Raw genomic sequence first — 25744 nt, 5'->3', positions numbered from 1 at the left:
GGGCTGTTCAGCCTCTATGACTGGCTCCGGTGCTGGCATCCTGAGCCAGCACCCTGATATATCAAAGTTGGCTTCCAAAGAACGTCCATCTGGATGCTTGAGGGTGCATAGGACCCCTCTGCTTCACAAAAGCGTCCCAAGTCTGAGTTTGTTAAATCTGTGCAGGTCCTTCCCCAACTATGCCCCCATCTGGTTTCACCACTTCCTAGAAGTGTCCAACCTTTCTGGGACACAGAGATCCATTGCTAGAGAGAGAGAAACCAGAAAAGAAAGACCACCCTATAGCAGGCAGCATCTAGGCAGTAGGTGCTGAGAGGCTGGTTCAGCCTGTCCAGAGCCTAAGGAACTGGAAAAAAGAAAAATTTACATAAGTAACAAAAACATTTTTTCTATATTCTATTATTACTGTTATTAGCTATATGTTATTGAATGCCTCTTGAAATCAGCATAGTCATTATCACTATTATTATGACTATAGTTAGCTATATGTTATTTAATATTATTATTTACCAATATCTCTATCACGATCAATGTTACTATTATTGAATGCCTCTTGGAAACAGTAAAGGCCTTCTATAAATATTTTCTCTAAACTGATTCATAACAAATCTCCAGTGTTGGTACTGTTGCCCTGTTTAAGAGACTTGAAAACTGAGGCAGAGAAGAACACCGACTTGTCTGATAACACAGAGCTAGGAAGTGTTGGGGTGGCAATGCACACACAGAGCTCAGGGAATCTCACGTTCTCCCAATCTTTAGGTTTTCTACTGGAGACTTTGCTGAAGATGCTAGGAGTTTGGGGAAAAAAGGAAGTGCAAGCACATTTCACAAATCCACAATCTGTAAGTATCACATCCTGTGTGGCTATAAACTCTGGACTGAGGAAGGGCTGGTGATTTTCAAAAGGTGAAGACTAGTAGAAAATTCTACAGGACTGTGTGAGAACCGAGAGTCTCCTGGGAGTTTGAGAGACCTCAGCTGCAACCAACAGGCTGGTCCACGGGCACAGGTAGGCAATGCCCAGAGACTGTTTTCAACTTCTGACTCCCCTGCTGTGCCTCCCTTAGAGGAGATATTGGATTGAAAGCTCCTGGAGAGAAGTTAAGAGGCACCAGATTATTTTGGAAATAGAGCAGGCAGAGGGAAGGAGTTCTGGATTAACTCTTGCTGCTGTTTTCTAACTGTGTGATCTCAGTGAGTCCCTTACCTGAGGTCACGTGATCAATGAGAGCACAGCTCTTGCCCCTTCAACTGTTCTTGGGCCTTGTACAAACTGGACAGTCCAGGGGCTGAGAACGGTGCCATGAGCAGAGATGCAGGCTGAGCTCGTCGTTAATACTGCAGGCAGTTTGGTCACTTGAGGCTGGCAAGTGGAAGGCTCGGGCCTGGAACCTGGCTTTCATGACTCTGGTCCTGTTACCGTATTTCTACATGCTGCTGCCTCTCCAGAATGAGTCAACACAGGCACAGGCTGCTGTTGCCAGGTGGAAAGGATGAAGGGGTCACACGATCTAGTGAATTGTGCAAAGGCTGCATACTCAGGGGGAGCTGGGGTCCAGTCCCAGCTCTACAGCTCTCCAGTTATGTGAACATGCCTGAGTAATCATCATGACTGCAAATATCTCTTCGGCATTAACTCTTTGCCATGCATGTGTGCAAAGTGGGTTTTATTTCCCTTCACAACAAGCTTTTTGATTCTGAGTTTCCCTCACTACGGCATGGTTTTGGTAACTAAAGAACCAACTAACCTACAGGGTTGTTGTAAGGATTAAAAAGGCATTATAGGGTGGGGGCACCCGGCTGGCTCAGTCCATAGAGCATGTGACTCTTGATCTCGGGGTCATGAGTTCAAGCCCCATTTTGGGTATAGAGATTACTTTTTAATAAAAGGCACTAGAGGATAATGTCTAATAAAATACAACTTAAAAATACTTGGGATTAATCCTAATAAGTATTATTATTGGGCTAAAAAATGAACAGTTAGGTAGCGTGAGAAGTACAGAACCCGAATAGGAAAACGCTGATGAATAGAACCCTTCCTGCATCTCATAACTGGTAGGGACGTTTGAGGGTGAAATTCTTGGAATATTTGGCTATTCACTTGTTGTGAGTAGAACCAGGGGAGAGATTTCGACGTATTGCAAGTTTTATGTGACCATCTGCCTCTCGAGATTGATGTGCCAAACGCCGTTGGGAAACAAATATTCATGATGCCAAGTATTTGTGGTTTTCACCGCTGCATGCTGTATAAATTTCCTTCCCTAAAAGAATAGGTCAGGGGCGCCTGGGTGGCGCAGTCGGTTAGGCGTCCGACTTCAGCCAGGTCATGATCTCGCGGTCCGCGGGTTCGAGCCCCGCGTCAGGCTCTGGGCTGATGGCTCAGAGCCTGGAGCCTGTTTCCAGTTCTGTGTCTCCCTCTCTCTCTGCCCCTCCCCCGTTCATGCTCTGTCTCTCTCTGTCCCAAAAATAAATAAAAAAAAAAGTTGAAAAAAAAAATTTATAAAAAAAAAAAAAAAAAAAAAAGAATAGGTCAAGTCCAGACTAATGGGCAAATACTGGCTTCCAATTTTGGGAGGCCTGAGAGCTCTATACTTTTTAAGAACTGAATGTGTTTATTTTCTCTTCCAGGGTTCGTGACACAATCATGCTATCACGGTCCATGACCAATGAGGCCATTGCAGTTCTGACACCAAATGGCATCAGCTTCCCCCAAACAGGGGAAACTAAACCCACCAACCAGAGGCAATACAACCTCAAGAAACAACTAAAGACAGAGGTCAAAGTTCTTGGGGTAAGCCCAATTCAGAACGTGCTGGAATGGGATGGGGAGGGGGGCGGGGTACAGGAAAGAAACCGTAGTCTTTAGACTACGCCATGGTGGCTCTTAAGTTTTGCCAGAGGGACTCTGGGTTCATGAGTAGTCCAATGGAAGCCACTGGTAGAGCCATCCAAACCTTCCCCAGACGTAAGATGATATTAAAAATGTTTTTCCCCTCTTCTGAATACTAGCAATTGAGTCTTTGTTGATGTTTCCATAGTTTTGCAATAGCACCCTCCTCTTTTTATAAAAAATCACTTTCTTTTTTTTATTGTTTTTAATGTTTCATTTATTTTTAGGAGAGAGAGAGAGAGAGAGAGAGAGAGAGAGAGAGTATGGGCAGGGTAGGGGCAGAGAGAGAGCGAGACACAAAATCTGAAGCAGGCTCCAGGCCCTGAGCTGTCAGCACTGAGCCTGATGCAGGGCTCGAACTCATGAACCACAAGATTGTGGCCTGAGCCGAAGTCAGACGCTCAACTGACTAAGTCACCCGGGAGCCCCCAAAATCACTCTCTTGAAGTGTAATCAGAGTACAAAAAGCCATATGTCTACATGTTTTACCAGAGTAATGGTGATAAATAATTCCATATTTTATGTATGTTTTTTTTCTATGTGTTCACCAATTGCATGCTTAGGCAACCTGACTGATGTTTTTGAAGGGAATTTTTCCCTCACCACAAATCATGAGAAAAATAAACTTCTCTCCCCTCTTTTATCCTTCCCTTCTGAGAACAGGGATGATATGTGTCTTTTGTTAGCTTCTCTCCTCTCATGCATGATTTGCCAGAGCTCTGCGGACTGAAGGGAGGAGAGCTGGGAGGGATATATGTAGGACTGTAATTATCTCTGCAGTTATATGATCTAAGGCTGCAGAACCTGGGGGACCCAGTGCCTTGCCTCAAATACATGATCCTGTGGGCTACTATGAGGTTCGTGGGACATAATGTTTGGAAAACTGCTTGGCAAATATTCCCAGGGCTGGAAATATCTGCGGCGGGTGTCAAGGAGGCAACCTTGGCTACTTGGAAGCCAAGATCCACAGCTGTAGGGACGTGGACTGGAGGGGTCAAGGAGCCAACCGGAGGGTCAGGTTCTCTGTTGTGTCCAGCAGGGTGTGGGAGATGAAGGGAGGGACTTCCACATCACCAGTGCCAAGGGAGTGTGAGGGCTCTCAGATTGCCCCTGTTTCCATAAGAGACAGGAGAGTTGGTAGTAACAGAATGAGAGAGCCAGGGAAAACAGTACAACACTGAGCTGGGAGCAAGGGCCATGAGCCAGAGAGGCAGAGATGCTCGAAGGCTTGCTGAGCACCTGCCAGATGGCCCGAGACTATAGTTTTCTGTGACACAGCAGCATCTCCTCCAACATCTTTGTGGAGCCCCCACCCCAGACCTTTTACAGTGTCTGTATCCTTGCTGGGATCCTGTAGACGGTGATGATGTGCGAGGACCCTGGGAAAGATAGAGAGGCTTTGCCTCTCCAAATGCTGACTTTAATCGTCTGTCTCCCTTCTTCTTCTTCCAACAGGCTATTCAGATCCTGTGCGGGGTGATGGTGTTGAGTTTGGGGATCATTTTGGTATCTGTTCCGTCCTCTCCATCCTTTACCCCGGTGTTTTCCACCCTTTTGAAGTCTGCTTACCCATTCATGGGAGGCTTGTGTGTGAGTAGAGATCCTTAGGAGGACAAGCGGGGTGGAAGTGGGAAGAAGATGCCAGGAGGGCAGACTGTGCACCCGTCAGCTCACTGTCTGCCGGGAGCAAGGGGTCAATGGTAGAACACGTGTCCCTGTGTGTATAGCCCAGGGAAGAGTTGAGTCGGGTGGGATAGCAGGAGTCACCTGATTCTACATCTATGTCTTAGTTGGCTCAAATAATCATTTCTTCTGAAGATCACCTTACTTTTCATCTCATCACCTTGTGGCTAACACTGCGGCTTCGTGTATACGTAGAAACTGACCTCACCGTTGTCTCTCCTTTCTGAGTAGTTTATCATTTCTGGAACTCTGTCAGTCATCATGGAGAAAAAGTCAACTAAGCCTTTGGTGAGTATAAGAACTCTGACCCGCTACTCATGGATCGAAATGAAATTTAGGGAGAACTCTCCAGGGTCAATGTCTCCACCTTGCAGGTTCAGAGCAGATATTTATCAGAGTCAGGAACTGAGTCTGGATTATCCATATTCCTGTCCAGTGCACCCTCAATCACAGACTTCATTCAGGGTACTGTCTTAGACTCTAGATCAGTGCCCAGGAATCTATTCTAGAAAAAGTCTGCCTCCTTATAATGCACTTTTGACGGTGACTGGACTTTAAATTTAAGTCTTCAGGGACGAAGACGGTGACAGTGTTACAAAGAGGTGTATGTGTTGTGGATTCTGTCCAAACCCTTGAGAAAAGCCAGTCAAAATTGGTATGTGGGGAATTCTCTCTCATTCTTTTATCTATCTGATCTAAAACTCAATACTTTTGGAGGATCTGAGTATAAACTCTCGAGTCCTAAAAGGTGTCATTATTGGTATTGGATAAAAAAAACAAATTTTCCTGCGTTTAACTCTTCCAGGAAAGCCAGGATTGGGAGTGGCAGGGAGAGGAAAGATGGATTGTAGGGAGGTTTCTAATCTGTAAAGTTTCACTAAATCTTCACTCAATCCTAGGTCCCTCAAGTAGTTTGATGTTGGGGGTCACATGTGAGAATGCCATAGAACAAAGTAGCAGAGAAACTCCATTTGGAAGCTCTGCTTTAAAAAAAAAATCTCCTGAAGGCAGCAGGAAATTAGAGTGAGTGCTCAGGACAATGCCAATCCCCCCCTCTCTCTCTCTTTCTCTCTCTCTCTCTCTCTCTCTCTCTCTCTCATCAGACTTTAGAGGTTGATTACTCGGAACCCTTACCTAGCCCCCAAGCTGCTAGATCAGTGCTGTCCTATAGAACTTACTGGAATAGCAGAGATGAAGCAATCACACTGCCAGTCACATGTTGCAACTGAGAACCGGAAATATGGCCAGTGAAATAGACAAACTGAACTTCAAATTTTATTTCAGTTTACTTTAAATATAAGTAGCCCATGTGGCTAGTGACAACCGTATTGGATAATGTTTCTAGGGGCGCCCAGGGGGCTCAGTCGGTTAAGCATCCAACTCTTGACCTCGGCTCAGGTCATGATCTCATGGTTCGTGGGATCAAGCCCCGCACTGGGCTCTGTGCCGACAGTGCAGAGCCTGCTTGGGATTCTCTCTCTCATTTCCTTCGGCCCCTCCCACACATGCACATGCTTGCTCACTCTCCCTCTCTCTCAAAATAAATAAATATTTTTTTAAAGACTAATGTTTCTAGATTATCGGGGAAGCTTATGGGACCGTTACCCCAGAGAAGAGCAACATCAGAGTGAACAGAGCAGCAAACTCAAGGCCATGGGGATGTGGGCTTTGGGTGCACTCAGGCTCACCAAGTCATGAATCTTGTAGTGAATTCTACTGTGTTCACACATTATACCAGCCCTTTCTGAGGTGGAGGGAGAGTGCTGTCCCAGAACAAACCTAAATTATTCTAAGAAACCTATAGTCTAGAAATCAGGTTATCAGGAGGCCCAGGAGTGTGCACCTTAGTCATTATTTTAGGGAATGGGGGTTAGGAGGAGAAAAATGCCCTGCCTATTCTCTACTGTGCCCCAAATCTCCCAACTGCTGAGCCCCTAAAGGAAGAGAAACCTAGACAGGATTATGTGATATTCTAATTTGTGGCTACTGGGAGTTCCTGGACCACACTCACCTATAAATATAGCTTTCAGGATCATCCTCGCTCGAGTCCCCTTTCCTGTGAGTTGGGGTAGAAGAGACCACATCTCTGAGCTCAGTGTATTTGTTGCCCTCACTCACTCCGTACATGTGGAAACGAGACCCAGAGTGGAAAATGGAACTGGGGAACGGAGCATTCAGGAAAACTGAGAGGGTCGCAGGCAAAGCTACTACCATGATGTCAGCTTCCTAACATCCAGTCTGACCTTCTGCCTCACCCTGCCACTCACCTGCTATACCATCCTCGGGCCCAAGACTAGAACTCTTTCTATATACTCCTTCATAAAGAGCTCTGGGTGTGACCACTCATTCATACAGAGCCCTGGGTCTGTCCACTCCAGGGCTCACCTAAGCCTGACTACACTATGTCCCCATATTCCTATCTGGGTGGCTGGGCGTTGAAGAAGGTGGGGTGCAAGGAGGAGTGCCTTGCTTCATCTGCCTCCTCTGTGTGGCTGATGCTTCCACCAGGAGTTTCTGGATGAGTTGGGGGAGAAAGAAATCACATCTGCCTTTGGTCATACCTTTTAGGGGATTCTGTAGACACGGCCTCAGGAAGCCCAGCCATCAGTCCTGGGTAAAGAATTCAGGAGAGGAATATTCTCTGTCACCTACTGAAGTCCTACGTGGGGAGAAACATTTCATTTATTCATTCACCTAGCCAAGATGTACCTTCTAGGTTCAGAGATGTTGCTAAGTGCTGGGGAGACATACAGGTTTAAGTCTACCCATGCTAGACTTCCTGAAGGACACAGATTAGAAAGTAAGGTTCTGCAGTGCATTGGCAGAGAGGGATGATAGAACATTGGTTGCTCATCGGAAGTGATTCTTACTCAGCATTTGTCTGTCAGGTTCAGAGCAGCGTGGTTGCAAACATTCTGAGCTCTCTATGTGCTCTGGTGGGTTTCATTCTCCTCTCTGTCACGTTGGATGCTGTGGATCCTGCCTTTCGGAAGTGTACCTTCAACAAAGAGCAAAGAAAACCTGAATGGACTACATTTAGCTATTTTATTAACCCATATATGGACAAACAATGCATCACGGCCAAAACCACTCTGACTGTAAGTATTTTTAGATGGGTTGTTCCAGTCATATGAGGTTTCTGAAAGCCTTGACTTGTCGTTACCCCTTCTTTTGAAAATCTGTCTAACTCTTTCTGGTTTGGGCATCTGGGGGAAGGCCAAGGCTCTGTCTTCCCAAAGAGGGGGGCACTGCCCGACTGAGATGACAGGGTAGGCTCTGGGGCAGTGAAATGGAGTAGAACAGGCAATGACAAATAAAGGTGATAAGAAAAAGCTAAAACTTACCTTGATAGAGTTTCTTAATAATCAAAGTAATTCTGTCGTTAGAGTCATAAAATAGGAGTTTGCCAAACCAAAAGTCTTGGCACGAGGAAAGGTAAATTCAGAAAGGCAAAGAAAGCAGGAAGATGTAAGTGATCAGGAAGCATGGAAAGTATGTGTACTAGGGTGTTAACTTGGCCTGAGCAGACATCAGGCCGAGCACTGAGAAGTAGAAGGTAGGAAGTGTGACCCTGGAGGTGAGGGCTTCTCCTTCCGGTGACCGCAGTGATGAACAGTATTGATCGAGTGAGAAAGCAGCATCATTGCTCTTTGTTATAACTTACAGAGGTGGAATTTATTAAATTGAGAAATATATATAGGAGGATGGAGAATGGCAACTGATAACAATTGCCACTGTTAGGGAAAAGAAAGCAATGAAGTTTAGCTAATAGAAATAATGTCTTAGGTTGGAGCATTGAAGGGTATGTGTGTGGTCAGAAAACCCTGAGAAAGACACGAATAAAGGGGCTCCAGAATATCTGTTGTCCTGCAGTCACAAAAGTGGGTGATGTCAAAGACACAGCTGGAGGATGGCCAGAGCTGGTCAAGCACGTGCTTGCACACCACTCCTTATGGAGCTGGCCCAAGGAACTTGCTTCCCTCCAGGTTTGTGATATGATCATGGGGAAAAGGTACCTGCAAGTGAGGTTGGCAGTAATTGACATAAACCCACACTTGGTGGAGCCAGCTCATGGTGAGAACCATCCTGGAGAGAACTTTAGGAGGGATTTGTATAATGAATCAAGTATGAATTGGTGAGGGATAATTTTGCTTTATAAATAAAGGGACTATAGTGAGCTTGCTTGCTAGGACAATTTCTCGTTAACGTCCACGAGTTGTGTTTCCTCTTCCACTGTGTGTAAATAGACGAGAAGTCTGTGCAGTCACATTTGCTCTCCTGTCCTATCATCTCGCCAGGTCTGCATGAAGGCTGCCTCAGGACAGAAATGGTAGAACCTGGTCTCTTGGTGGAGCATCTTTTTTGAGTTGGTTTGCTTTGTCAGTGAGGGTGGCGGCTTTGTTTATGCTGTGTTTATTGCCTTGATTGTTCTTTCTAACTCTCACAGACATCCGGAAAGGCTAAGAAAGCCCATCCAGAGGGGGTGTTAATATTGACTTTTACAGAGGACTTGCACCAATGAGGTCAAAACCTCATTGGTTCTCAGATCCCCCTGAGAAGGGAGTATCATGGTGCACATTTGATAAATGAGGAAACAAGCCAGGGAAGTAGAGGCTTCGGGCCCACTCAGCTGCTCAAGCGGTAGAGGTGAGGCTGAGGCGGGAATGGGAGCTGGCCTTTCCCAGCCCTGGGAGTTATTATACCACTAGCTGAGTCAACGATGTAATCAGATACAGCTATGTCTCCGAGCGAGACGTACGGTGCACAAAGTGGATTATGTGTAGCTGATGTAATTACAGTTCACCCTCCCTCTCAAGGGTCTAAATAAGCAAAGGGATTAAACTAAGCCAATTGCTAGGCTGGGCAGGAGCAGTGTGCTCTTCACTCTGTGATGGTTGAGGCCTTCATCCCTACAGTCGCCGCCCAACAAGGGATGAGGGTTTCCGTTGACTCAAGCACGGCCAATCTTGTATTTCCTCCACTGCAGGGAACTCTGTCTGTGATGCTGATTTACACGGTGCTGGAGTTCTGCCTGGCTGTGCTCTCTGCCGTGATTTGGTGGAAACAGGCTCACTCTGACTTCCCTGGGGTGAGTGTGCTGGCCGGCCTTCCCGATCCTGCCAGGTGTATTTCAGGTTCAGGGTTGTGTTGAGTGATGTCAGCTAGAGTGACTGACGGGCTGGCAGTTGTTGGTCATGAGATACACATCGGAGCTGGTTTGATGGGGATGGAAGACAGATGAGGAAAGCAGATAACGACTGGGAGCTGACTGGCTGAGGGTCAACCAAATGGAATGGTTGAGCCTGAAAAATGGACCGCTTCGGTCTCCTATCTTATAAATGCAGAAACCTGGAAGTTAAGTGGCTTGCCTGGCATTGTGTGTGAGTCCGTGCTGTGTTTGGGTCCCTAGAACTTGGCTTGTGTCTTTCCTAGACAGCCCCAGTCTCCTTAACGGTCTTGACTCAGTGAAAGATACTTGCACATGACTGGATTTGGCAAACGTCCTTTGCTCTGGCTTCACCTTCCTGTGATCTTCAAATTCTTTTTCACCTAAAAGATACTTTTAAAAACTTGTTGTTTCAAATTCCATGGGACAGCACCCTCCCACCACCATAGACTCACAGCTTCATTTTACCAAATTAAAAAGCCTTGATTTATCCAAAATTTTATTACAGAGAGCAGAATGAATACTAAGCTGATGAGCAGCACTTATTTAAAGAGCTTAATGACATGCTACATTTATCTTGTATAACACACATGCATACACACACACACACACACACACACACACACACAGATTGGAGGAAATGACATCGAGAGATGTATATATTAAGCTGAACCTTAGTGAAGTCTGAAGAGCTAACATATTTTGTTTCTTTTAGCGTGTGCTTTTCCTGCCTCAGAGTTGCAAGAATAAATCCAGCACACCCTCAAAGGCATTTCATGACCCTGGATACGAAGAACTAGTAACTTCTTAGGGGAAATAGTCATCAGAAATTTGGCTTTATGATACTGTATGAAGACCAGCCAGAGAAACTCAAGAAAGTAAAGTTTGAGTTCCCTGAAATGTAGCATTTAGGTAATGAGTACTGGAAATGTATATGTTTGTTTTCTTGTTGCTGAATATATGTGTTCAATAGGGGGGGTCTTGCTTTGGCATTAGGTAAAAGCACAGATGTGTAAGTTACCATCGACTAGACCGCCAAATAGTCAGACGTTTTACCAAAAACCTAGATAGGATTGTGTGATTTAGTGATCATGCCGAAGTAAAGGAGACAACCCTTTCCTGTCCCCCTTAATCGCCAACAGGAGTTAACTGACTTACGGTGGTGTTCCGACTCTTTCATAGTAGACAGTAGTGTTTCCCTCACAGGATTTTACTCATCACTACATGTAGACAAGCCCCCTACAGTTAAACCTCAGGAGCTCTGTAAGTAATTGGCTTCAAAATAAAATCTTTATTTGATTTCTATGATGTGTATTTTATCAATAGCACCAAACAATTAACTCAATTCTACCTGGAGATAGCATCTAACCCTACAGGTTAAGGGCTCAGTCCTATTAGACTGTGACCCTACCACCCTCTTCCCACTTCAGATGCCAGTAGCAGGTCCAGATTGTCACCTGAGCTTCTGGCCCACTGGCTACAGGTGGAGGTTCCCAAGCCCCCTCCTTAGTTCAACTAATTTGCTAGAGTGGCTCACAGAACTCAGAGAAATGTTTCACTTACTATTACCAGTTTATTGTAAAAGGATATAACTCTAGAAAAGCCGTAGGGAAGAGAGAGACAGAGGACAAGGAATGAGAAACGCTGTGGAGGACCACTCTTCCCGAATCTCTTTGTTTTTACCAAGAAGCTATCCCAATCCTGTTCTGGCGTTTTATGGAGGCTTTGTTACATACCCATGATCGATTAAATCATTGCCCATTGGTGATAAAACTCAATTTTTACCCCCTCTCTCCCCTCTCTTCTTTCCAGGGGCCAGGGGGGTGGACTGAAAGTTCCAATCCTCTCATCAATCATAAGGTGGGTTTCTCTGCTTGGGGAGGGTCCCCAACCTATCCTTAGGTTCCCTGAGGGCTTTTTCCCAAAGCTAGACTTCTCTTAGCTTTGACTCCTTTCTCAGAAAAGGCAGCCAGCCCTTTAGGCAACACTCAAAGTCACTTCTTACCATTGGTTCAACATAACCAGCATGTTAACCACCTGTGTCTTTTTAAGCGGCCACGCCCTCCAGCCTGAGTGAAATGAGATTGGCGTCTACCTTGAGATCTGAAGATGTATTGAAAACACGTGTGTTTCACATAGAAAATGCTCCGTTAAGTTTTATTTTCAATTTTCTTCCACCGCCGCCACCCCCCCCCCCCCCCACCAACTTTTTCCCTTACGCCAACTTGATTCTCTAAACAATTTGAATCTCTGCCTCTGGATTAATCTGATTAATCTCCTAAGATCTTTCATTCCTCCAAGAGTGTCTGTACAGGGCTCTAAACAGAGAATCTCAGACTGCAGCAATTTATTTTCTCTTCCCTTTGCTGCCAAGGAAGATTTTAGAATTAAAGGCATTTTTCAGAGCTTCTGCACAGGTGACTCTACTGACATCCAGTGGTGAGAAAGAGAAATGCTTTCCCTCCCCCCCCTCCTCCCCTAGGCCCCCAAATAAATAGAAAAGGCAAGCCAGGGTAATAATTCAGTGTCCATGGAGAATTTCCCTGCGGGCAGCTAATATGACAGTATAAAATCACACCTGCAAACTTTGTCTGCATATGTCATCAGTGAGAGGGGACAATGCATCTTTCGGAAATAATTTATTATTTGTATCTTCAAAAAGACACGAACCATTACTATAACAAGCTAGAATACCTATATTCTTATGAAATAAAATAGGCTTTAATATGAGAAATTATTAGAGAGAAAGAGGGATATTTTATCATGATAAAAGGGTCAACAGAGCAGGAAGAAACAAGGGTAAATGAAGGTGAAATTAACAGCAGAGACCCCCAAATATAGGAAGCCAAAACTGACAGAATTGAAAGAATTCAGCAACTGCAATTGGTTTTCAATATTTTATTCTCAATCATTGATACGAAAGCTAGACAGAAAATCAAGAAGGAAATAAAAGACTTGAACACTATTAACCAACTTAACTTGATGCACATATATATATAAGATAAATCTTAATATAGGGGCACCTGGGTGGCTCAGTCGGTTAAGCGTCTGACTTCGGTTCAGGTCGTGATCTCACAGTTCGTGGGTTCGAGCCCCGCATCAGGCTCTGTGCTGACAGCTCAGAGCCTGGAGCCTGCTTCAGATTCTGTGTCTCCCTCTCTCTCTGCCCCTCCCCTGCTCATGCTCTCTCTCCCAAAAATAAATAAATATTTTTAAAAATCTTAACATAATGTAATATATATTATTTGTAGTAATGCATTTGTTATACAACAATAGAAAACAAATATAGATCATATGCTAGAACTTAAGACAATAAATTTTATAAGATTGAAATAATATAAAGTTCTCTCAACAAAACAGAATTAAACAAGAAATCAATAGCAGAGAGACTTTTGTGGAATCCCCATATAGCTGTAAATTTAAATCACTCATTCTCAATTGACTATGGGTCAAAGAAATTAAAAAAAAAGAAATTGGAAAATATTTTAAATTGAATAAAAAAGAAAACATCAAATGTATGGGCGACAGCTAATCCTGGGCCTAGAGGAAAATTTATAGCTTTCAGTGCTTATATAAGAAGCAAAAATGTCCTAAATCCCATAACCTTAAGCCCCCTCCCATGAAACAGGAAAAAGAGAGAGAAAACTAAATCCAAAGAAAGGAGAAATAAGGAAATAATCAAGGCTAGAGCACAGAAAAATAATGAAGAAAGACTAAGGAAAGCAAAGTTAGTCCTTTGAAAATGCCAGGAAAATTAACAAACTTCAGCTACACAGACCAAACAGAAAGGAGAGAGAAGACACACATTATCAAAATCAGTTATGGAAGAGGAGACCCATCACCAACTCTACAAAAATTAAAAGCATTATAAAGCCCTTATATATAATTCCGAACAATTTTATGCCAGCAACTTACACAAATAAATGAAACTGTAAGATAGACATAAATTACCAAAACTGATCCAAAAAGAATTAGAAATATATGAATGTATCTATAACAAGTGAAGAAATTGAAATAATATTCAAACACTTTGCCACCAAGAAAAGCTCAGACCCAAATAGCTTCACTGGAATATGTCAGATACTTAAAGAAAAATAATAACAATCCATTATAAACTTCTTCACACAAGAAAGGAGGTGGGGGGCGCCTGGGTGGCTCAGTCGGTTGAGCGTCCGACTTCGGCTCAGGTCATGATCTCACGGTTTGTGAGTTCGAGCCCCGCGTCGGGCTCTGTGCTGACAGCTCAGAGCCCGGAACCTGCTTCGGATTCTGCCTCCCTCTCCGACTCTGCCCTTCTCCTGCTCACGCTCTGTCTCTCTCTGTCTCTCATTAATAAATAAACGTTTAAAAAAAAATTAAAAAAAAAAAAAGAATGAAAGGAGGGGACGGTCTCAGCTCATTCCTTGAGCCAAAGCCAGACAAAGACATTAGAAGAAAGGAAAGCTACAGAATAATGTGCCTCAGGACTGCCATTTTTTTTTCCATTCTCCTGAGGTCACAAGGGCAAAGTCAAATAAGATGCCCATTCTGGTGATACCTCTCTTATCACAGTGTCAGTCATAACCCAGGCAAGGGGCATCTCACCTGGGGGCGTGTTTCATAGAGTCTTTGTAGAGCCATTCTGAAGCCGCCAGCTTTTGAGGTATTTCCATGGCTTCAGTAGGCGTTGACCATCACAAGGCAAAGGAAGGACAGTAGAGCATTTGCCCTCTTTTGAGTGTAAATGATGCACTTCTCCGTTAGTCCATTATACACTAAATTCTTAGGAGCCGTTTTTATAGATGTAGACAATTGATCCGTGTGATTTGTCCCGGTTCCTTTGGCGGGCGCTCCTCCTACTGGCCAAAGAGGGAAAAGCTCACTCTTGGTCTTGTTAAGCAGGAACGCTAAAAAGGAATGTTCAGCTGACTTGCCATTCTTTTGCAGTTCCTTACTCATCCATTTTGCTAGATCCTCAGATCAAGTTTCTATCATTTCCATATTATACCTGGAAGTCCTATTATCAGCAACTGATTTTTTTTATTTTTTTAAACGTTTATTTATTATTGAGAGACACAGAGCGTGAGCAGGGGAGGGGTAGAGAGAGGGGAGACATAGAATCTGAAGTAGGCTCCAGGTTCTGAGCAGTCAGCACAGAGCCTGATGTGGGGCTCGAACTCACAAACTGCGAGATCATGACCTGAGCTGAAGTCGGTCGCTCAACCAACTGAGCCACCCAGGCACCCCAGCAACTGATTTTAAAGCCTGTGCCACCTCAAACCGAAGGGGTTCAGTAACCACCTGGGCATTCCCTTTATCAAAACCACCCTTTTTACTTATAAATAAATCCTTAGCAATATTTTTAGTTAAAGACGAATCTGGGTCTTCAATGCAATGTCACTTCAAATGCCCAATGTTCCAGTGGTAGCGGTTAGGGTTTAATTTTCTTTTTATTTTTAAAACAATTTTTTTTACATTTATTTACTTTTGAGAAATAGAGTGAGACAAAGCGTGAGCAGGGGAAGGGCAGAGAGAGAAGGAGACACAGAATCTGAAGCAGGCTCCAGGCTCTGAGCAAGAGGTCAGCACAGAGCCTGATGCGGGGCTTGAAACCACGAACTGCGAGATCATGACCTGAGCTGAAGTCAGATGCTCAACCGACTGAGCCACCCAGGCGCCCCAGGGTTTAATTTCTAAAGAAGACTCATAGGATCCAAATGGACTATGCGTCCCACTTTAAGATCTATTTTGCAGGACTAGGACACGATATAGCAACAGCATTAAACTAAAAATGTGCGTTCCAGCTAATGACTGCCTCATTGCAAGGGGTCCATAATGACGGGTTTGTGTTCCAATTGCCCTCCCTTTCCCCCTGTGATGCACGTTTGTTTTTGATAAGGAATCCCAACAAAAAACCTCAGGACCAGGACCAAATTGTATTGGTTTGGGGGCTTCTTATACTTGGCTTGTCACATGGGCATGTTATTGCAACCAGCCCCAATAACATACCATTCTGTGGTCTCGCTGAAGCCACATACACATCACTAGTCACACTGTTATCAATAAATAATGCTGACAAGCTGGCACAAGCCACCCAGAAACTCCTCAGACCCCTGGTTACAGAGCAACACAATGAATCCATGTGTCCATGCCTTGACTAAGGGTCAGTGCCCCACAGGTACTCCGGAAAAACCTCTCAGGTCTGTTTCAGGCTTGCTGAAATTAACCCCAACAAACACAGGCATGGTTTGGACAGACTTGGTTTTGACTAATTACTCCTTGTGTGATCTTGGATCAATTCTCAGCTTCCTTTTTTTTTTTTTAAATTCTAATATATAGATAATAAGTAGATCCTTGTGTCTGTCATGTAAGGACTGGAAAAGAAATTCTGAGCACTATTCACTATACCTGGGATAAACGTTGGATCTATAGGTGTCACACTCAGATGTTTGAGATAAGGAAAAGGAAACATTTTTAGCCTTTCAAAAGCATACTCTCAGCAAGGAGAAAAAGCATTTGGCAGAGAAGAGGCCAGGGTTTGAAGGCATCTTTTTTGGTAGGGGCGCCTTAAGAACGGAACTAGAATTAAACAGAACTATTAATATAAACGCGAATCAGGGAGTTTTGGGTCTAAATAAAAGAATCAAGTGGAAACCGATACAGTGGAATATGCACCATCAGAAGAGTTTCAGAAAGCTGTTATCTCTGTTTTTGAGCGTGGTAGATTGTTGATTATCTTCTGATAATATTAAGGCTAGCTTATCTTTACCGCCCTTATATCAAACCTAAAGTTGGAAATAAAGAAGCCTGGAGTAACAATTCTACCATAACAATCCTTCTCCACAGAGGGGCCAAGGGCAGGGGCAACTCCATGAAAGATATGAAACACAAGGTTGCAAACCAGAACAGCTTGCTACTTAAAACCCACCGGCAGCCTGGGATAGACATCAAGGTAGGCGTAGCTCATTTTTGGTTGTATATATTCTGGCTGAATTTGGCAATGATTCCGGGCTTGAGTCTGGGCGGGGGTTGTTAAAATCCCTGGATTGGGAGCAGATCCAAGCTGGAAGAGTGAGGACCCAGGGAGGGAGGAGACAGCAGAAAAGTCTCTCTCTGCCAGCTTGGCAGTGGCTCTGTGTCAGTATTTTCTCTTACTGTCATTTGTTTTACTAAGGATATATGCACAGACAATATGATTACAAATACGTTATCTGTTGCCCAGGGTCAGCTTTTTGCTTCATTTGCTTCAATGTTATAAAATTAAAAAAAAATTAATAAAACTTTGTAGGCAGAGTTGGAGCCTCAGCCCTGAGCCGCCAGCTCGTTTTCCTTCCTTCTGAACTCAGAGACAATCGTTATTTTTCCCTTCCCATCCATGTAAGACTTTTACCACATGTAGGTATATGCATGTTCATACACATGAGAGGACAAGGTTTTTATTTACTTTTTTTAACGTTTATTTATTTTTGAGACAGAGAGAGACAGCGCATGAACGGGGGAGGGTCAGAGAGAGGGAGACACAGAATCTGAAACAGGCTCCAGGCTCGGAGCTGCCAGCACAGAGCCCAACGCGGGGCTCGAACTCACGGACCACGAGATCGTGACCTGAGCTGAAGTCGGCCGCTTAACCGACTGAGCCACCCAGGCGCCCCTTACAATTAGAGTTTTGAAAAATAAGATTATCTTCTTCATCAGAAGCTGAATATGCCTTTTTTTTTTTTAACTCTTGAGATACACAGAAAGGTTTACACGGAGGCAAGTGTGTGATAGAAGTAATTCAGGAAGCTTTTAGAGCAACATGCACCACCCTTAATTTCTGTCCCATTGGAATTCATAATTTACCCATTAAAATGTTACTTGTTTCTGTTTTACAAGGTCAGCAATAGATTCCAATCTTCCTTTCATTGTTTACCATTAATTCATTTAAAAAGTAAAAGGATGTTCTCCCGTTAGATGCCGAGCGATGTTCTAGATGCTAAAGAAACAGAGATCAAGCAAACCTGATATACTAGGATGTCAGCCAGAAAATGAAACATTTTGCTACTACCTTTTATATTTCACTTGAAATATTCTGCAGTTGATTTCATCGTTAGAAGAGAGGTGTTTCACTGAGGGTGTCATAACCCGATAATCCAGGTATTTCTAATGACAATGTAAATAGAAAAAACCTTTTGGCATGGAATTTAGGATGTGTAACACTTGCTCTTATCCTTATCCCACAAAAGGGAATTTATGAATATGAATGTTAAAGGGATACTTATTTACAGTAACAAAAATAGGTCACTTAAAACATATACAGCATCTAGGGGCACCTGGGTGGCTCAGTTGGTTAAGCATCTGGCTTTGGCCCAGGTCATGATCCCACGGTTCGTGGGTTCGAGCCCTGCATCAGGCTCGTGCTGACAGCTCAGAGCCTGGAGTCTGCTTTGGGTTCTGTGTCTCCCTGTCTCTCTGCCCCTTCCTGGCTTGTGTTCTCTCTCTCTCAAAAATAAATAAATAAAATTTAAAAATATACATATATGGCATCTTGAAAATGCTTAATAGATCATACCATTATTCTTTTTAAAATATTGTGCAAACAGAAAAGTGATAATTAACAGACACTTGGATAGATTTTTTAATATATAATGTGAAGTGTAAAACATTTAGAGACAAGGGTGCACGTAAACCATAATTAAACTCTCAAAAACCATTCATGTGTATCAGCAAAGACTTGGAATGAAGGCAAATATTGCTAGTTGTGTGTGGTTAATGTACCTTTATGTGAACTTTTCTCTGTTTTTTTCAAAATCTTATAATGTAGCCATTATGTTAAATACAGAAAAATAGTATGGCTTTCTGAAGAAAACAAGTAATGTAGGCTCAGAGGAAAAGGCCAAGCGAGTGAGATCCATTCTGTTCTATTCTAAAAACCCATCATATGGAAATTTTAGGCAATGATACAGAGAATTCATAGGAAAGCTTAAATTGCTCTATTCTGAGGAGAAAAGAAACCAACTGGAAACGTGCATCACGTTGCAGATTATTAAATAACTTCGATGAATTGTCTCAGTAACATGACGTGAGAAAATTCTTATGAGGTCACAGAAACGTTGCTATTCCTGAATCACAGCTGAAGAAATAGAAACTCGGAGAACGTACCTGAACTGTCCAAAGCCACCGAGCAAGTAACAGGAAGTCGCGATTCGCGCAAGGGTGTGCCTGACCTGAAGGTATGCATTCTTCCAGTCCAATCCACAGCTTTTTTTTTGCAGATATGTGAGAAACAACGGAGGCGTCCGCTCTACAGTGGTGAACATCTTGGGTTTCTAGAAAGTGTAAGGAAGCTGTCCAAGCCCCCGTGGTACTATTTTCCCATCCCTGCCTGTCTCCCACTGCTGTGCTCCAGAATTCCATATTCCATTGATTCCATCCTGGAGGGCTGCAGAACCGCCACCCCCCCCCCCCCCCCCCCCCCCCCCCCCCCCCCCCCCCCCCCCCCCCCCCGCATCCAGGCGTCAAGTACAGGTCTCTTACAGAATGAGTGATGTCGTTGCTACTGAGGGGACTGCTGAGGGCATTTCAACAAATGAAATTCAAAGTGCGCAGGTCGAACGAGCAGACGCACCCGATTTAGCTCAACGTCTACACAGCAAGCTGCGTGATTTCCTTAAAAAGAATCTGCAATCCCTGGGTGTAAGTTACCTTTAGCCCTGTAGACGTTAGGAGGTGAGTATGGAAAATTAAATGGTCTACAACTTTATTGGGGGTGAATTATTTTATGCCAGCTCATAAGACTGGGTAAAAAGTGGGTAAGAAAATATATCTGGGAGTACACTTAGGTCAGATGTTTTGCTTTGAAGGTGTTTCAGGCTCCCAGAGTTCAAATGGGATGTTGTGCCCAAATATAATATCCCCATGACGTAATATCCATCCACAGGGCCTGGGAAACCAACACCATTTTTTTTTTTTTTTTTTTTGGATTTCACTCTTCCGAGGATTATTTTTAAGACCCAGTGAAGGTGGAAAAGATAAAATGCGATTCGTATGTGGCCTTGAGATCGAGGGAGGAAAGTCTGTAATGTAGAGAGTTTTTCCACTTCCCCCCTGTATTCTATTTTTGTTTCTCCAGGTAGCTCAGATAATGATTGGCCTGAAATGTTTCTTTTTTGGGATCACTGAGATTTTTCTTTACTGGCACTCTGACTTAAGGAATCTTTTATTCTGCTTTTATATTGGTTACCCGTTCTGGGCTGCAGCATCTGTGAGTATATCTATTTGAACTACTTTGGGAATCAAAGAAGTTATTTAGAACTTGTAAATAAAGGAAAAAATAAATGTAACTAGTTTATCCTTTCTTTTTGTAGACAATAGCTGAGACTCCTTTTTAGACTCTGTTAGAGGCACTGTGTCAAGTAGATAGGGAATTTGTTAGGAGAGAAAGTGACGAAGCAGCCTCAGGACCAATTGTAAGTGTTTGGAGAAAAAAAAAAAAAAATGCTCCTGAGTCCCATGCTCCCTCCTTTGAAGGGAGAGATCATTCCTACTTGAGAGGATCCAGGTGTACTTTAGATAGCAGATGAGGGGCACCTGGGTGGCTCAGTTGGTTAAGCATCCGACTCCGGCTCAGGTCATGATCTCACGGTTTGTGAGTTCGAGCCCCGTGCTGGGCTCTGTGCTGACTGCTCAGAGCCTGGAGCCTGCTTTGGATTCTGTGTCTCCTCCTCTCTCTGCCCCTCCCCTGCTCATGCTCTGTGTCTCTCTGTCTCTTAATAATAAATAAACGTTTAAAAAAAATTAAAGAAAGCAAATGAACTTTCAGGTTGGAATAAATTTGGATAGGTCAGGATGGGGGTCGGATGGGGGTGTGTAGGGCAGAATCATCCATCCTGTCCAACTCTATCACGGTCAATGGCATCTACCTTGAGTTCTTGCCTCACTTTCTCTCCACATCAATATTCTTCCATCCACATGCCCCAAATGGACACACATTCAACTTGGTTTGATTCAATGCGTTGTTCTTTAGGAATATTCTTTTGGACTGGGAGAGATGTGGGGTTCAGGTTAAGTCATCCAAGGTGGAGGTGGGTGATGTGGATAGGAAAGCGTTCTCCCCCGTTAATGTCTTTCCTGTCTCATGAACAGTTCATCATGTCTGGATCTTTGACCATCTCATGTGCAAGAAAACAAACAAAATTTCTGGTGAGTATCAGTTTCCCTTTTGCTCATTTAATGAGTTAACAAGAACAGTTGACTCTGACTCTCTACAGGAGGCCAAACCAAAACAAGATTTGGATATTCCAGTCTATTTCGTTGACTTGCAACTTTTTCTTCAATGATCTATTTCATTGGCTTGCAACTTTTTCTTCAATCATCTGTTAATTCTTTAGAAAATGAGACATACACTTAGCTTTTTTAAGAGAAGAAATTATCCAGGGGTGCCTGGGTGGCTTAGTTGGCTAAGCGTCTGACTCTTGACATCAGCTCAGGTCATGATCTCATGGTTTATGCATTCAAACCCTGTGTCAGGCTCTGTGTTGACAGTGCAGAGCCTGCTTGGGATTCTCTCTCTCTCTCTCTCTCTCTCTCTCTTCCTCCCTCCCTCCCCCACTTGCTTTCTATCTCTCTCTCAAAATAAATAAAAATTAAAATTAAAAAAGAGAAGAAAGTATCCAACTGTCTGAATTTTAGCTTAGTAAGAAGCAAAAGAAGGGGGTCTTTACAGATAGATCCTTGTTTCAATGGTTGAAGAGACACACTTTGGAAGGCTAAGATGGAGAGGGGTGCATGTTTGGGTTTGTATCAGGGAGCTTCTAGTTCAGGGTAGACATATTGAAAATCACTCCTACCAGTGATGTCAGAACAAACAGAACCCCCATAATGTTGGCTCCATGGGCTTTCATTTCCGGAGGATCACTTCTTCCCTTCTCTCCCATGATGTAGAGTGGCTTGCCAGAAAACTGCTTCAGTAAAACAGGAAATTGAATTCCTCATGAAGGATCCCTTACCTTAGCCCGTGGAGCCAGGGTGTGCCTCCAGGGTACTGCAGAAGATGTGTCTGGAAATACAAAGGGCCCTGAGTATTTCCATTAAAGGCTCTATTCTCTTCCAGATCGAAGTCAGTATTGGAGCTAACATTATCAGCACACTACTTTCAAGCAGTGGGATAATTCTTCTCTCCGTGAATTTAGTTGACATAGTCTTACTTGAATGCTGGGAGTTACCGGCGTGTTCGTTGGTTAAATCTTTCATAACTGTAAGTACGAATTTGTTGGATGGTGTCTTCACACGCGATGTTTGTTTTCAGTTACCTCGGCCCTCAGCGACTAAAAGCCTATGATGAAGTTTCTAAACGTTGAAAAGTGATAGGAAAACAAATAAATATAAACATGACATTTGTTTTTAAAAAAAGTGAAACAAAACCTGATTTCAGAATTGCAGAATTATGTGTGTGCATTTCTGTGTGTCATTTTAAGAACACGTGTTCTTATTATTCCAGATTTTCTCTGATGAACATGGGCTGTTCTAAAAAAAAATGATAAAAAGACTGCTCACAGATCAGTGTGCCCAGAGAGGAGGGACCTGATCTGGAACATTGAGGACTGGCCTATGGATTTCTGGTAGTGAAAATGATACAAAATTTGGGAGCTGGTCTGAGTCATTTTAATGTTAATTTAAAAGATCAATGGAGGGGCGCCTGGGTGGCTCAGTCAGTTGAACATCTGACTCTTGATTTCAGCTCAGGTCGTGATCCCAGGCTCATGGGATCGAGCCCTGCATCGGGCTCTGCACTGAGTGAGGAGCCTGCTTGGGATTCTCTCTCTCTCTCTCTCTCTCTCTCTCTCTCTCTCTCTCTCTCTCTCTTCCTCTGCCTCTCTCCCCGTGCTCTCTCTCTAAAATAAAAAAATTAAAAAATAAATAAAAAAATAAAAGACCAATGGAATGTTAGTATATCCATCCTTTCTGTGAGTAAAGTTGAGTCATATGATGTGTGTATGTGTATGAATGTGTGTGTGTGTGTGTGTGTGTGTGTGTGAGAGAGAGGGGGGGGGAGAGAGAGAGAGAGGGAGAGAGAGAGGGAAAAGTCCTGGTGTATTCAGTGTTTGACCAATGCGTGTGAAAAAATGGCTGAAATAGGAGTAACTAACTCTAGAATGTTAAGGGAGTTCTTTTGCAGAGCTCTGCCATTTAGAATTCCTATAACTCATATTTGTTTCTGTAGGAGTTTATTTATGGTTGCTCGCTGAGGCAAGGTTTGTGCCAGTTCCAATATTGTGTCTCAATGGAATGGGCATATCTTAGGTAGGAAGTGCATTGTCCTCAAAATATCCACTAACCCTGGCCCCTTGCCCCCCCGGACAACCAGGATGAGCACATTGCAGACTAAAGCTGGTTGGGGAAATCTTAATTCTTGCCCTTCTCTTCTGTAGAATATTGTGATCCTTCAAATGATACTGACTTGTGTGCAGATTTTTATTTCGTTCTCACTCTGTGGGCTCACTTATACCGTGGATGGCAAGGAGATCAGCTGGGTGAGTAGCCTTTTTTATTGAGAAGGTGAGGAAGCATTTAAAGCATCACAAAGAATCAGATGTGTTAATAGTTAACTTCAATCTCTGGTTGTATAGAGAATTGGCAAAAACAACAACAACAGCAAACACCCCCCAAAAACCCTCTTAATGGCAAGATGGGAGATGGGAGGTTAGAGAACAACAGTTACATGTTACATTCACCAGCCACTCCATTTTCGAAATATTCCTTTGTACAGATACTTCGTTCATAGTCAGTTTCCCTCATTCACTCACACATGTATTTCTTACTCATCCATCTAAAATATACTGAACATGTATTACATTTACTGTGTTGGGAGATGGGGAAACAGTGGCTTTTCCCGTATCTTTAACAAGTGGATGTCATAATAGATCGAATAAATACTTAAGGAAAAAAGTAGCAGTCAAGTAAGAGATACAATAGCTCTAGGAACACATAAGTGTGATTTCGATATTAATTCCATACCTCATAATTTTTCATGGAATCCCATCAGTCATACACACCCCAACACGTCAATGTGCTCACACACACAGACGTATTCATACGTGTATATGTAGTCTCCCACATCACCACATGTGAGTTCCTCCATATTGATTCTGCAAAGCCCTCGTAAATGGTTGGCCTTTGCTACGTGCAAAATGTATCATACTGATATTTCTGTTTCCACGTCCCTAGGACAAAAGTCAGGGGGACATATCTCATTGTGTTCATGGATAGCATTTTATTATTTTTTATGGAATGACTGTCTCTCTTGCTACTACTCAAATCCCTGTAGATGCTGGCGTGGACTGTTGGCTACATAAATACCTGACAAGATCACCGAAAAAAAAAAATGTATTTTACGGTGGTTCCAGACATGGCTAGAATTGCCCTATTTCTGCCTAGGCTGTTGTGAAAACATTGGCCGGCCAGGGTGTTTCAGCTTTGGCACTGTAGACATTTTGGAATGAATAATTACGTGTTGAGAGGTGGGGGGGGGGGGGGGCGGGAAGGAGGAGGAGGCATGATCTGTTTAGCAGCATCCCTGGCCTCTATCTGCTCGATGTCAAAAATTCCTCCCACCCCCAATTTTGGCAACCAAAATGTCTTCAGACATTGCTAAATATCCCCTGGAGGGTAAAGGTACCACCAGTTGAGGACCAGTGGGCTATACAGAGCACTGCAGCAAAAAACTTACAAGATCAAATAAAAATCACTGAAAATCTGGTTGAAGTAATTGTCGATGTTGTGATGTCCTATTTCCAGGCTTCTGCACTAAGTTGCTTGATCAGATCACATTCTGAAGATCCTTATCAAGACTTACTGACTCAACCTGAAACTTACGAAGATTTAGTGCTTCAAGACATAGACCAGGTTCACTCTCATCCATGAGACACCATCGAAACATTTCTTACCACACCAGGGCATCTTGGATCCATGATGGCAACCAAAGACAGATCTGATAGGAATCTTCTACAAATCCCCTGCTCCCCATGTCTTTTATTATGCACTTTCACATACACAGACACAATTAGCACGGATATGTGCTTAATTTCACAGGTGACCAGCACATACTAATATTAGCATTCCGTGGCCTATTAGACCTCTTTTCATTGGGACGGGATTACCATTTTTGAGCCAATTTCAGTTCTTAGGCCTCAGAGAGGAATTTGTTGTTACCCACTTACTCCTTCCTAGAAACTGTACTTCCCTCTGGGTTGACAGTTTATTCAAATGAAAAATCTTTGTGCAAATAGTTTGGGTGAGTAGTGGCATACCATCTGACACTGGGTCCAATCTAAGTTTCTTTGACTGTTGAATGTACTAGGTCTCCCTTGCTTGTGTCAAGGTGAACTTGACAAAATGTAATGCGATACAAAATGCACACTCTAATGTATGGCACATAGTAAAAATCTAATGCAACCTCATTATTACCTGAATGCTGATTTAATCAACCTACTGCTCAATCTTTTTTCTTTTTTTTTAATAGTGTTGCTTTCTTCTTGGTGACTGGGTATCATGGTGTTTTGTTTTTGTTTTTGTTTTTGTTTTATAAGGCACTATCCAGGGTTTGGTTTATCAAAGGCAAATTTTTAGATTAGGATTTGTGTGTCTATTTTTTAAGAAGCAAAGAAAAACATCAGTAGGGAGGAAGAGAAGATAGAAGATAGTCAAATGAAGATAGCAGGGGTAGACTGCTCAGGCTGCCATAAAAGAATACCACAGAATCAACAACGGAAATTTATTTACTCATAGCTCAGGAGGCTGGAAGTCCAAGATCAAGGTATCAGCTGGGTTGCTTTCTCTGAAGCCTCTTTTCCTTGTTTGTAGATGGCTGCCTTCTTGCTGTGTCCTCACATGGTCTTTCCTGTGTATATGTCTGTGTCCTCACCCTCCTGTGATAAGGACACCGGTGACAATTGGATTGCATAAAATATGGCTTCATTTTATCTTAATTAGCTCTTTAAAAGACACTATCTTCAAATACAATCCCCTTCTGAGGTATTGAGCATCAG

General features: G+C 43.2%; 1 protein-coding gene across 6 annotated transcripts; it reads left to right on the top strand.

The window, feature by feature from the left end:
• The first annotated feature begins 751 nt into the window (after positions 1 to 751).
• Positions 752 to 25156, top strand: LOC102902259 (membrane-spanning 4-domains subfamily A member 6D). 6 transcript variants are annotated; one of them, XR_006586646.1, is made up of 15 exons: positions 777 to 1009; positions 2629 to 2791; positions 4346 to 4480; positions 4805 to 4861; positions 7462 to 7671; positions 9561 to 9662; positions 10456 to 10652; positions 11553 to 11600; positions 16566 to 16671; positions 18832 to 19036; positions 19238 to 19962; positions 20844 to 20900; positions 21811 to 21954; positions 23129 to 23230; positions 24495 to 25156. XR_006586646.1 is itself a non-coding variant. In XM_011286924.3 (10 exons), the coding sequence occupies exons 5-10, from the start codon at positions 19239 to 19241 to the stop codon at positions 24618 to 24620; spliced, it is 717 nt and encodes a 238-aa protein (XP_011285226.1). In that variant the 5' UTR covers positions 10566 to 10652; positions 11553 to 11600; positions 16566 to 16671; positions 18832 to 18931; position 19238; the 3' UTR covers positions 24621 to 25156. The 6 variants fall into 6 exon arrangements, 4 of the variants coding, with proteins under 4 accessions (XP_044895292.1, XP_011285226.1, XP_044895293.1 ...); XR_006586645.1 differs by lacking the exons at positions 19238 to 19962; positions 20844 to 20900; positions 21811 to 21954; positions 23129 to 23230; positions 24495 to 25156 and adding an exon at positions 5139 to 5228 and having other exon boundaries at positions 752 to 1009; positions 18832 to 19182; XM_011286924.3 differs by lacking the exons at positions 777 to 1009; positions 2629 to 2791; positions 4346 to 4480; ... (1 more) ...; positions 7462 to 7671; positions 9561 to 9662 and having other exon boundaries at positions 10566 to 10652; positions 18832 to 18931; positions 19238 to 19394; positions 19831 to 19962.
• The last annotated feature ends 588 nt before the right edge of the window (positions 25157 to 25744 follow it).

This window comes from Felis catus, chromosome D1 (genome assembly GCF_018350175.1).
Source record: "Felis catus isolate Fca126 chromosome D1, F.catus_Fca126_mat1.0, whole genome shotgun sequence".
In the NCBI taxonomy this organism is placed as follows: Eukaryota; Metazoa; Chordata; class Mammalia; order Carnivora; family Felidae; genus Felis; species Felis catus.
This window is presented reverse-complemented; position numbering and strand designations above follow the sequence as displayed.

What these genes read in the sequence shown, in the direction of transcription:
- LOC102902259 (XM_045039357.1), top strand. Translation starts at nt 2,645, where the DNA reads ATGCTATCACGGTCCATGACCAATGAGGCCATTGCAGTTCTGACACCA. An exon ending in CATTCATGGGAGGCTTGTGT is followed by an intron (nt 4,481 to 4,804) that starts GTGAGTAGAGAT and finishes CTTTCTGAGTAG; the next exon opens with TTTATCATTTCTGGAACTCT. An exon ending in AAAAGTCAACTAAGCCTTTG is followed by an intron (nt 4,862 to 5,138) that starts GTGAGTATAAGA and finishes TTTAAATTTAAG; the next exon opens with TCTTCAGGGACGAAGACGGT.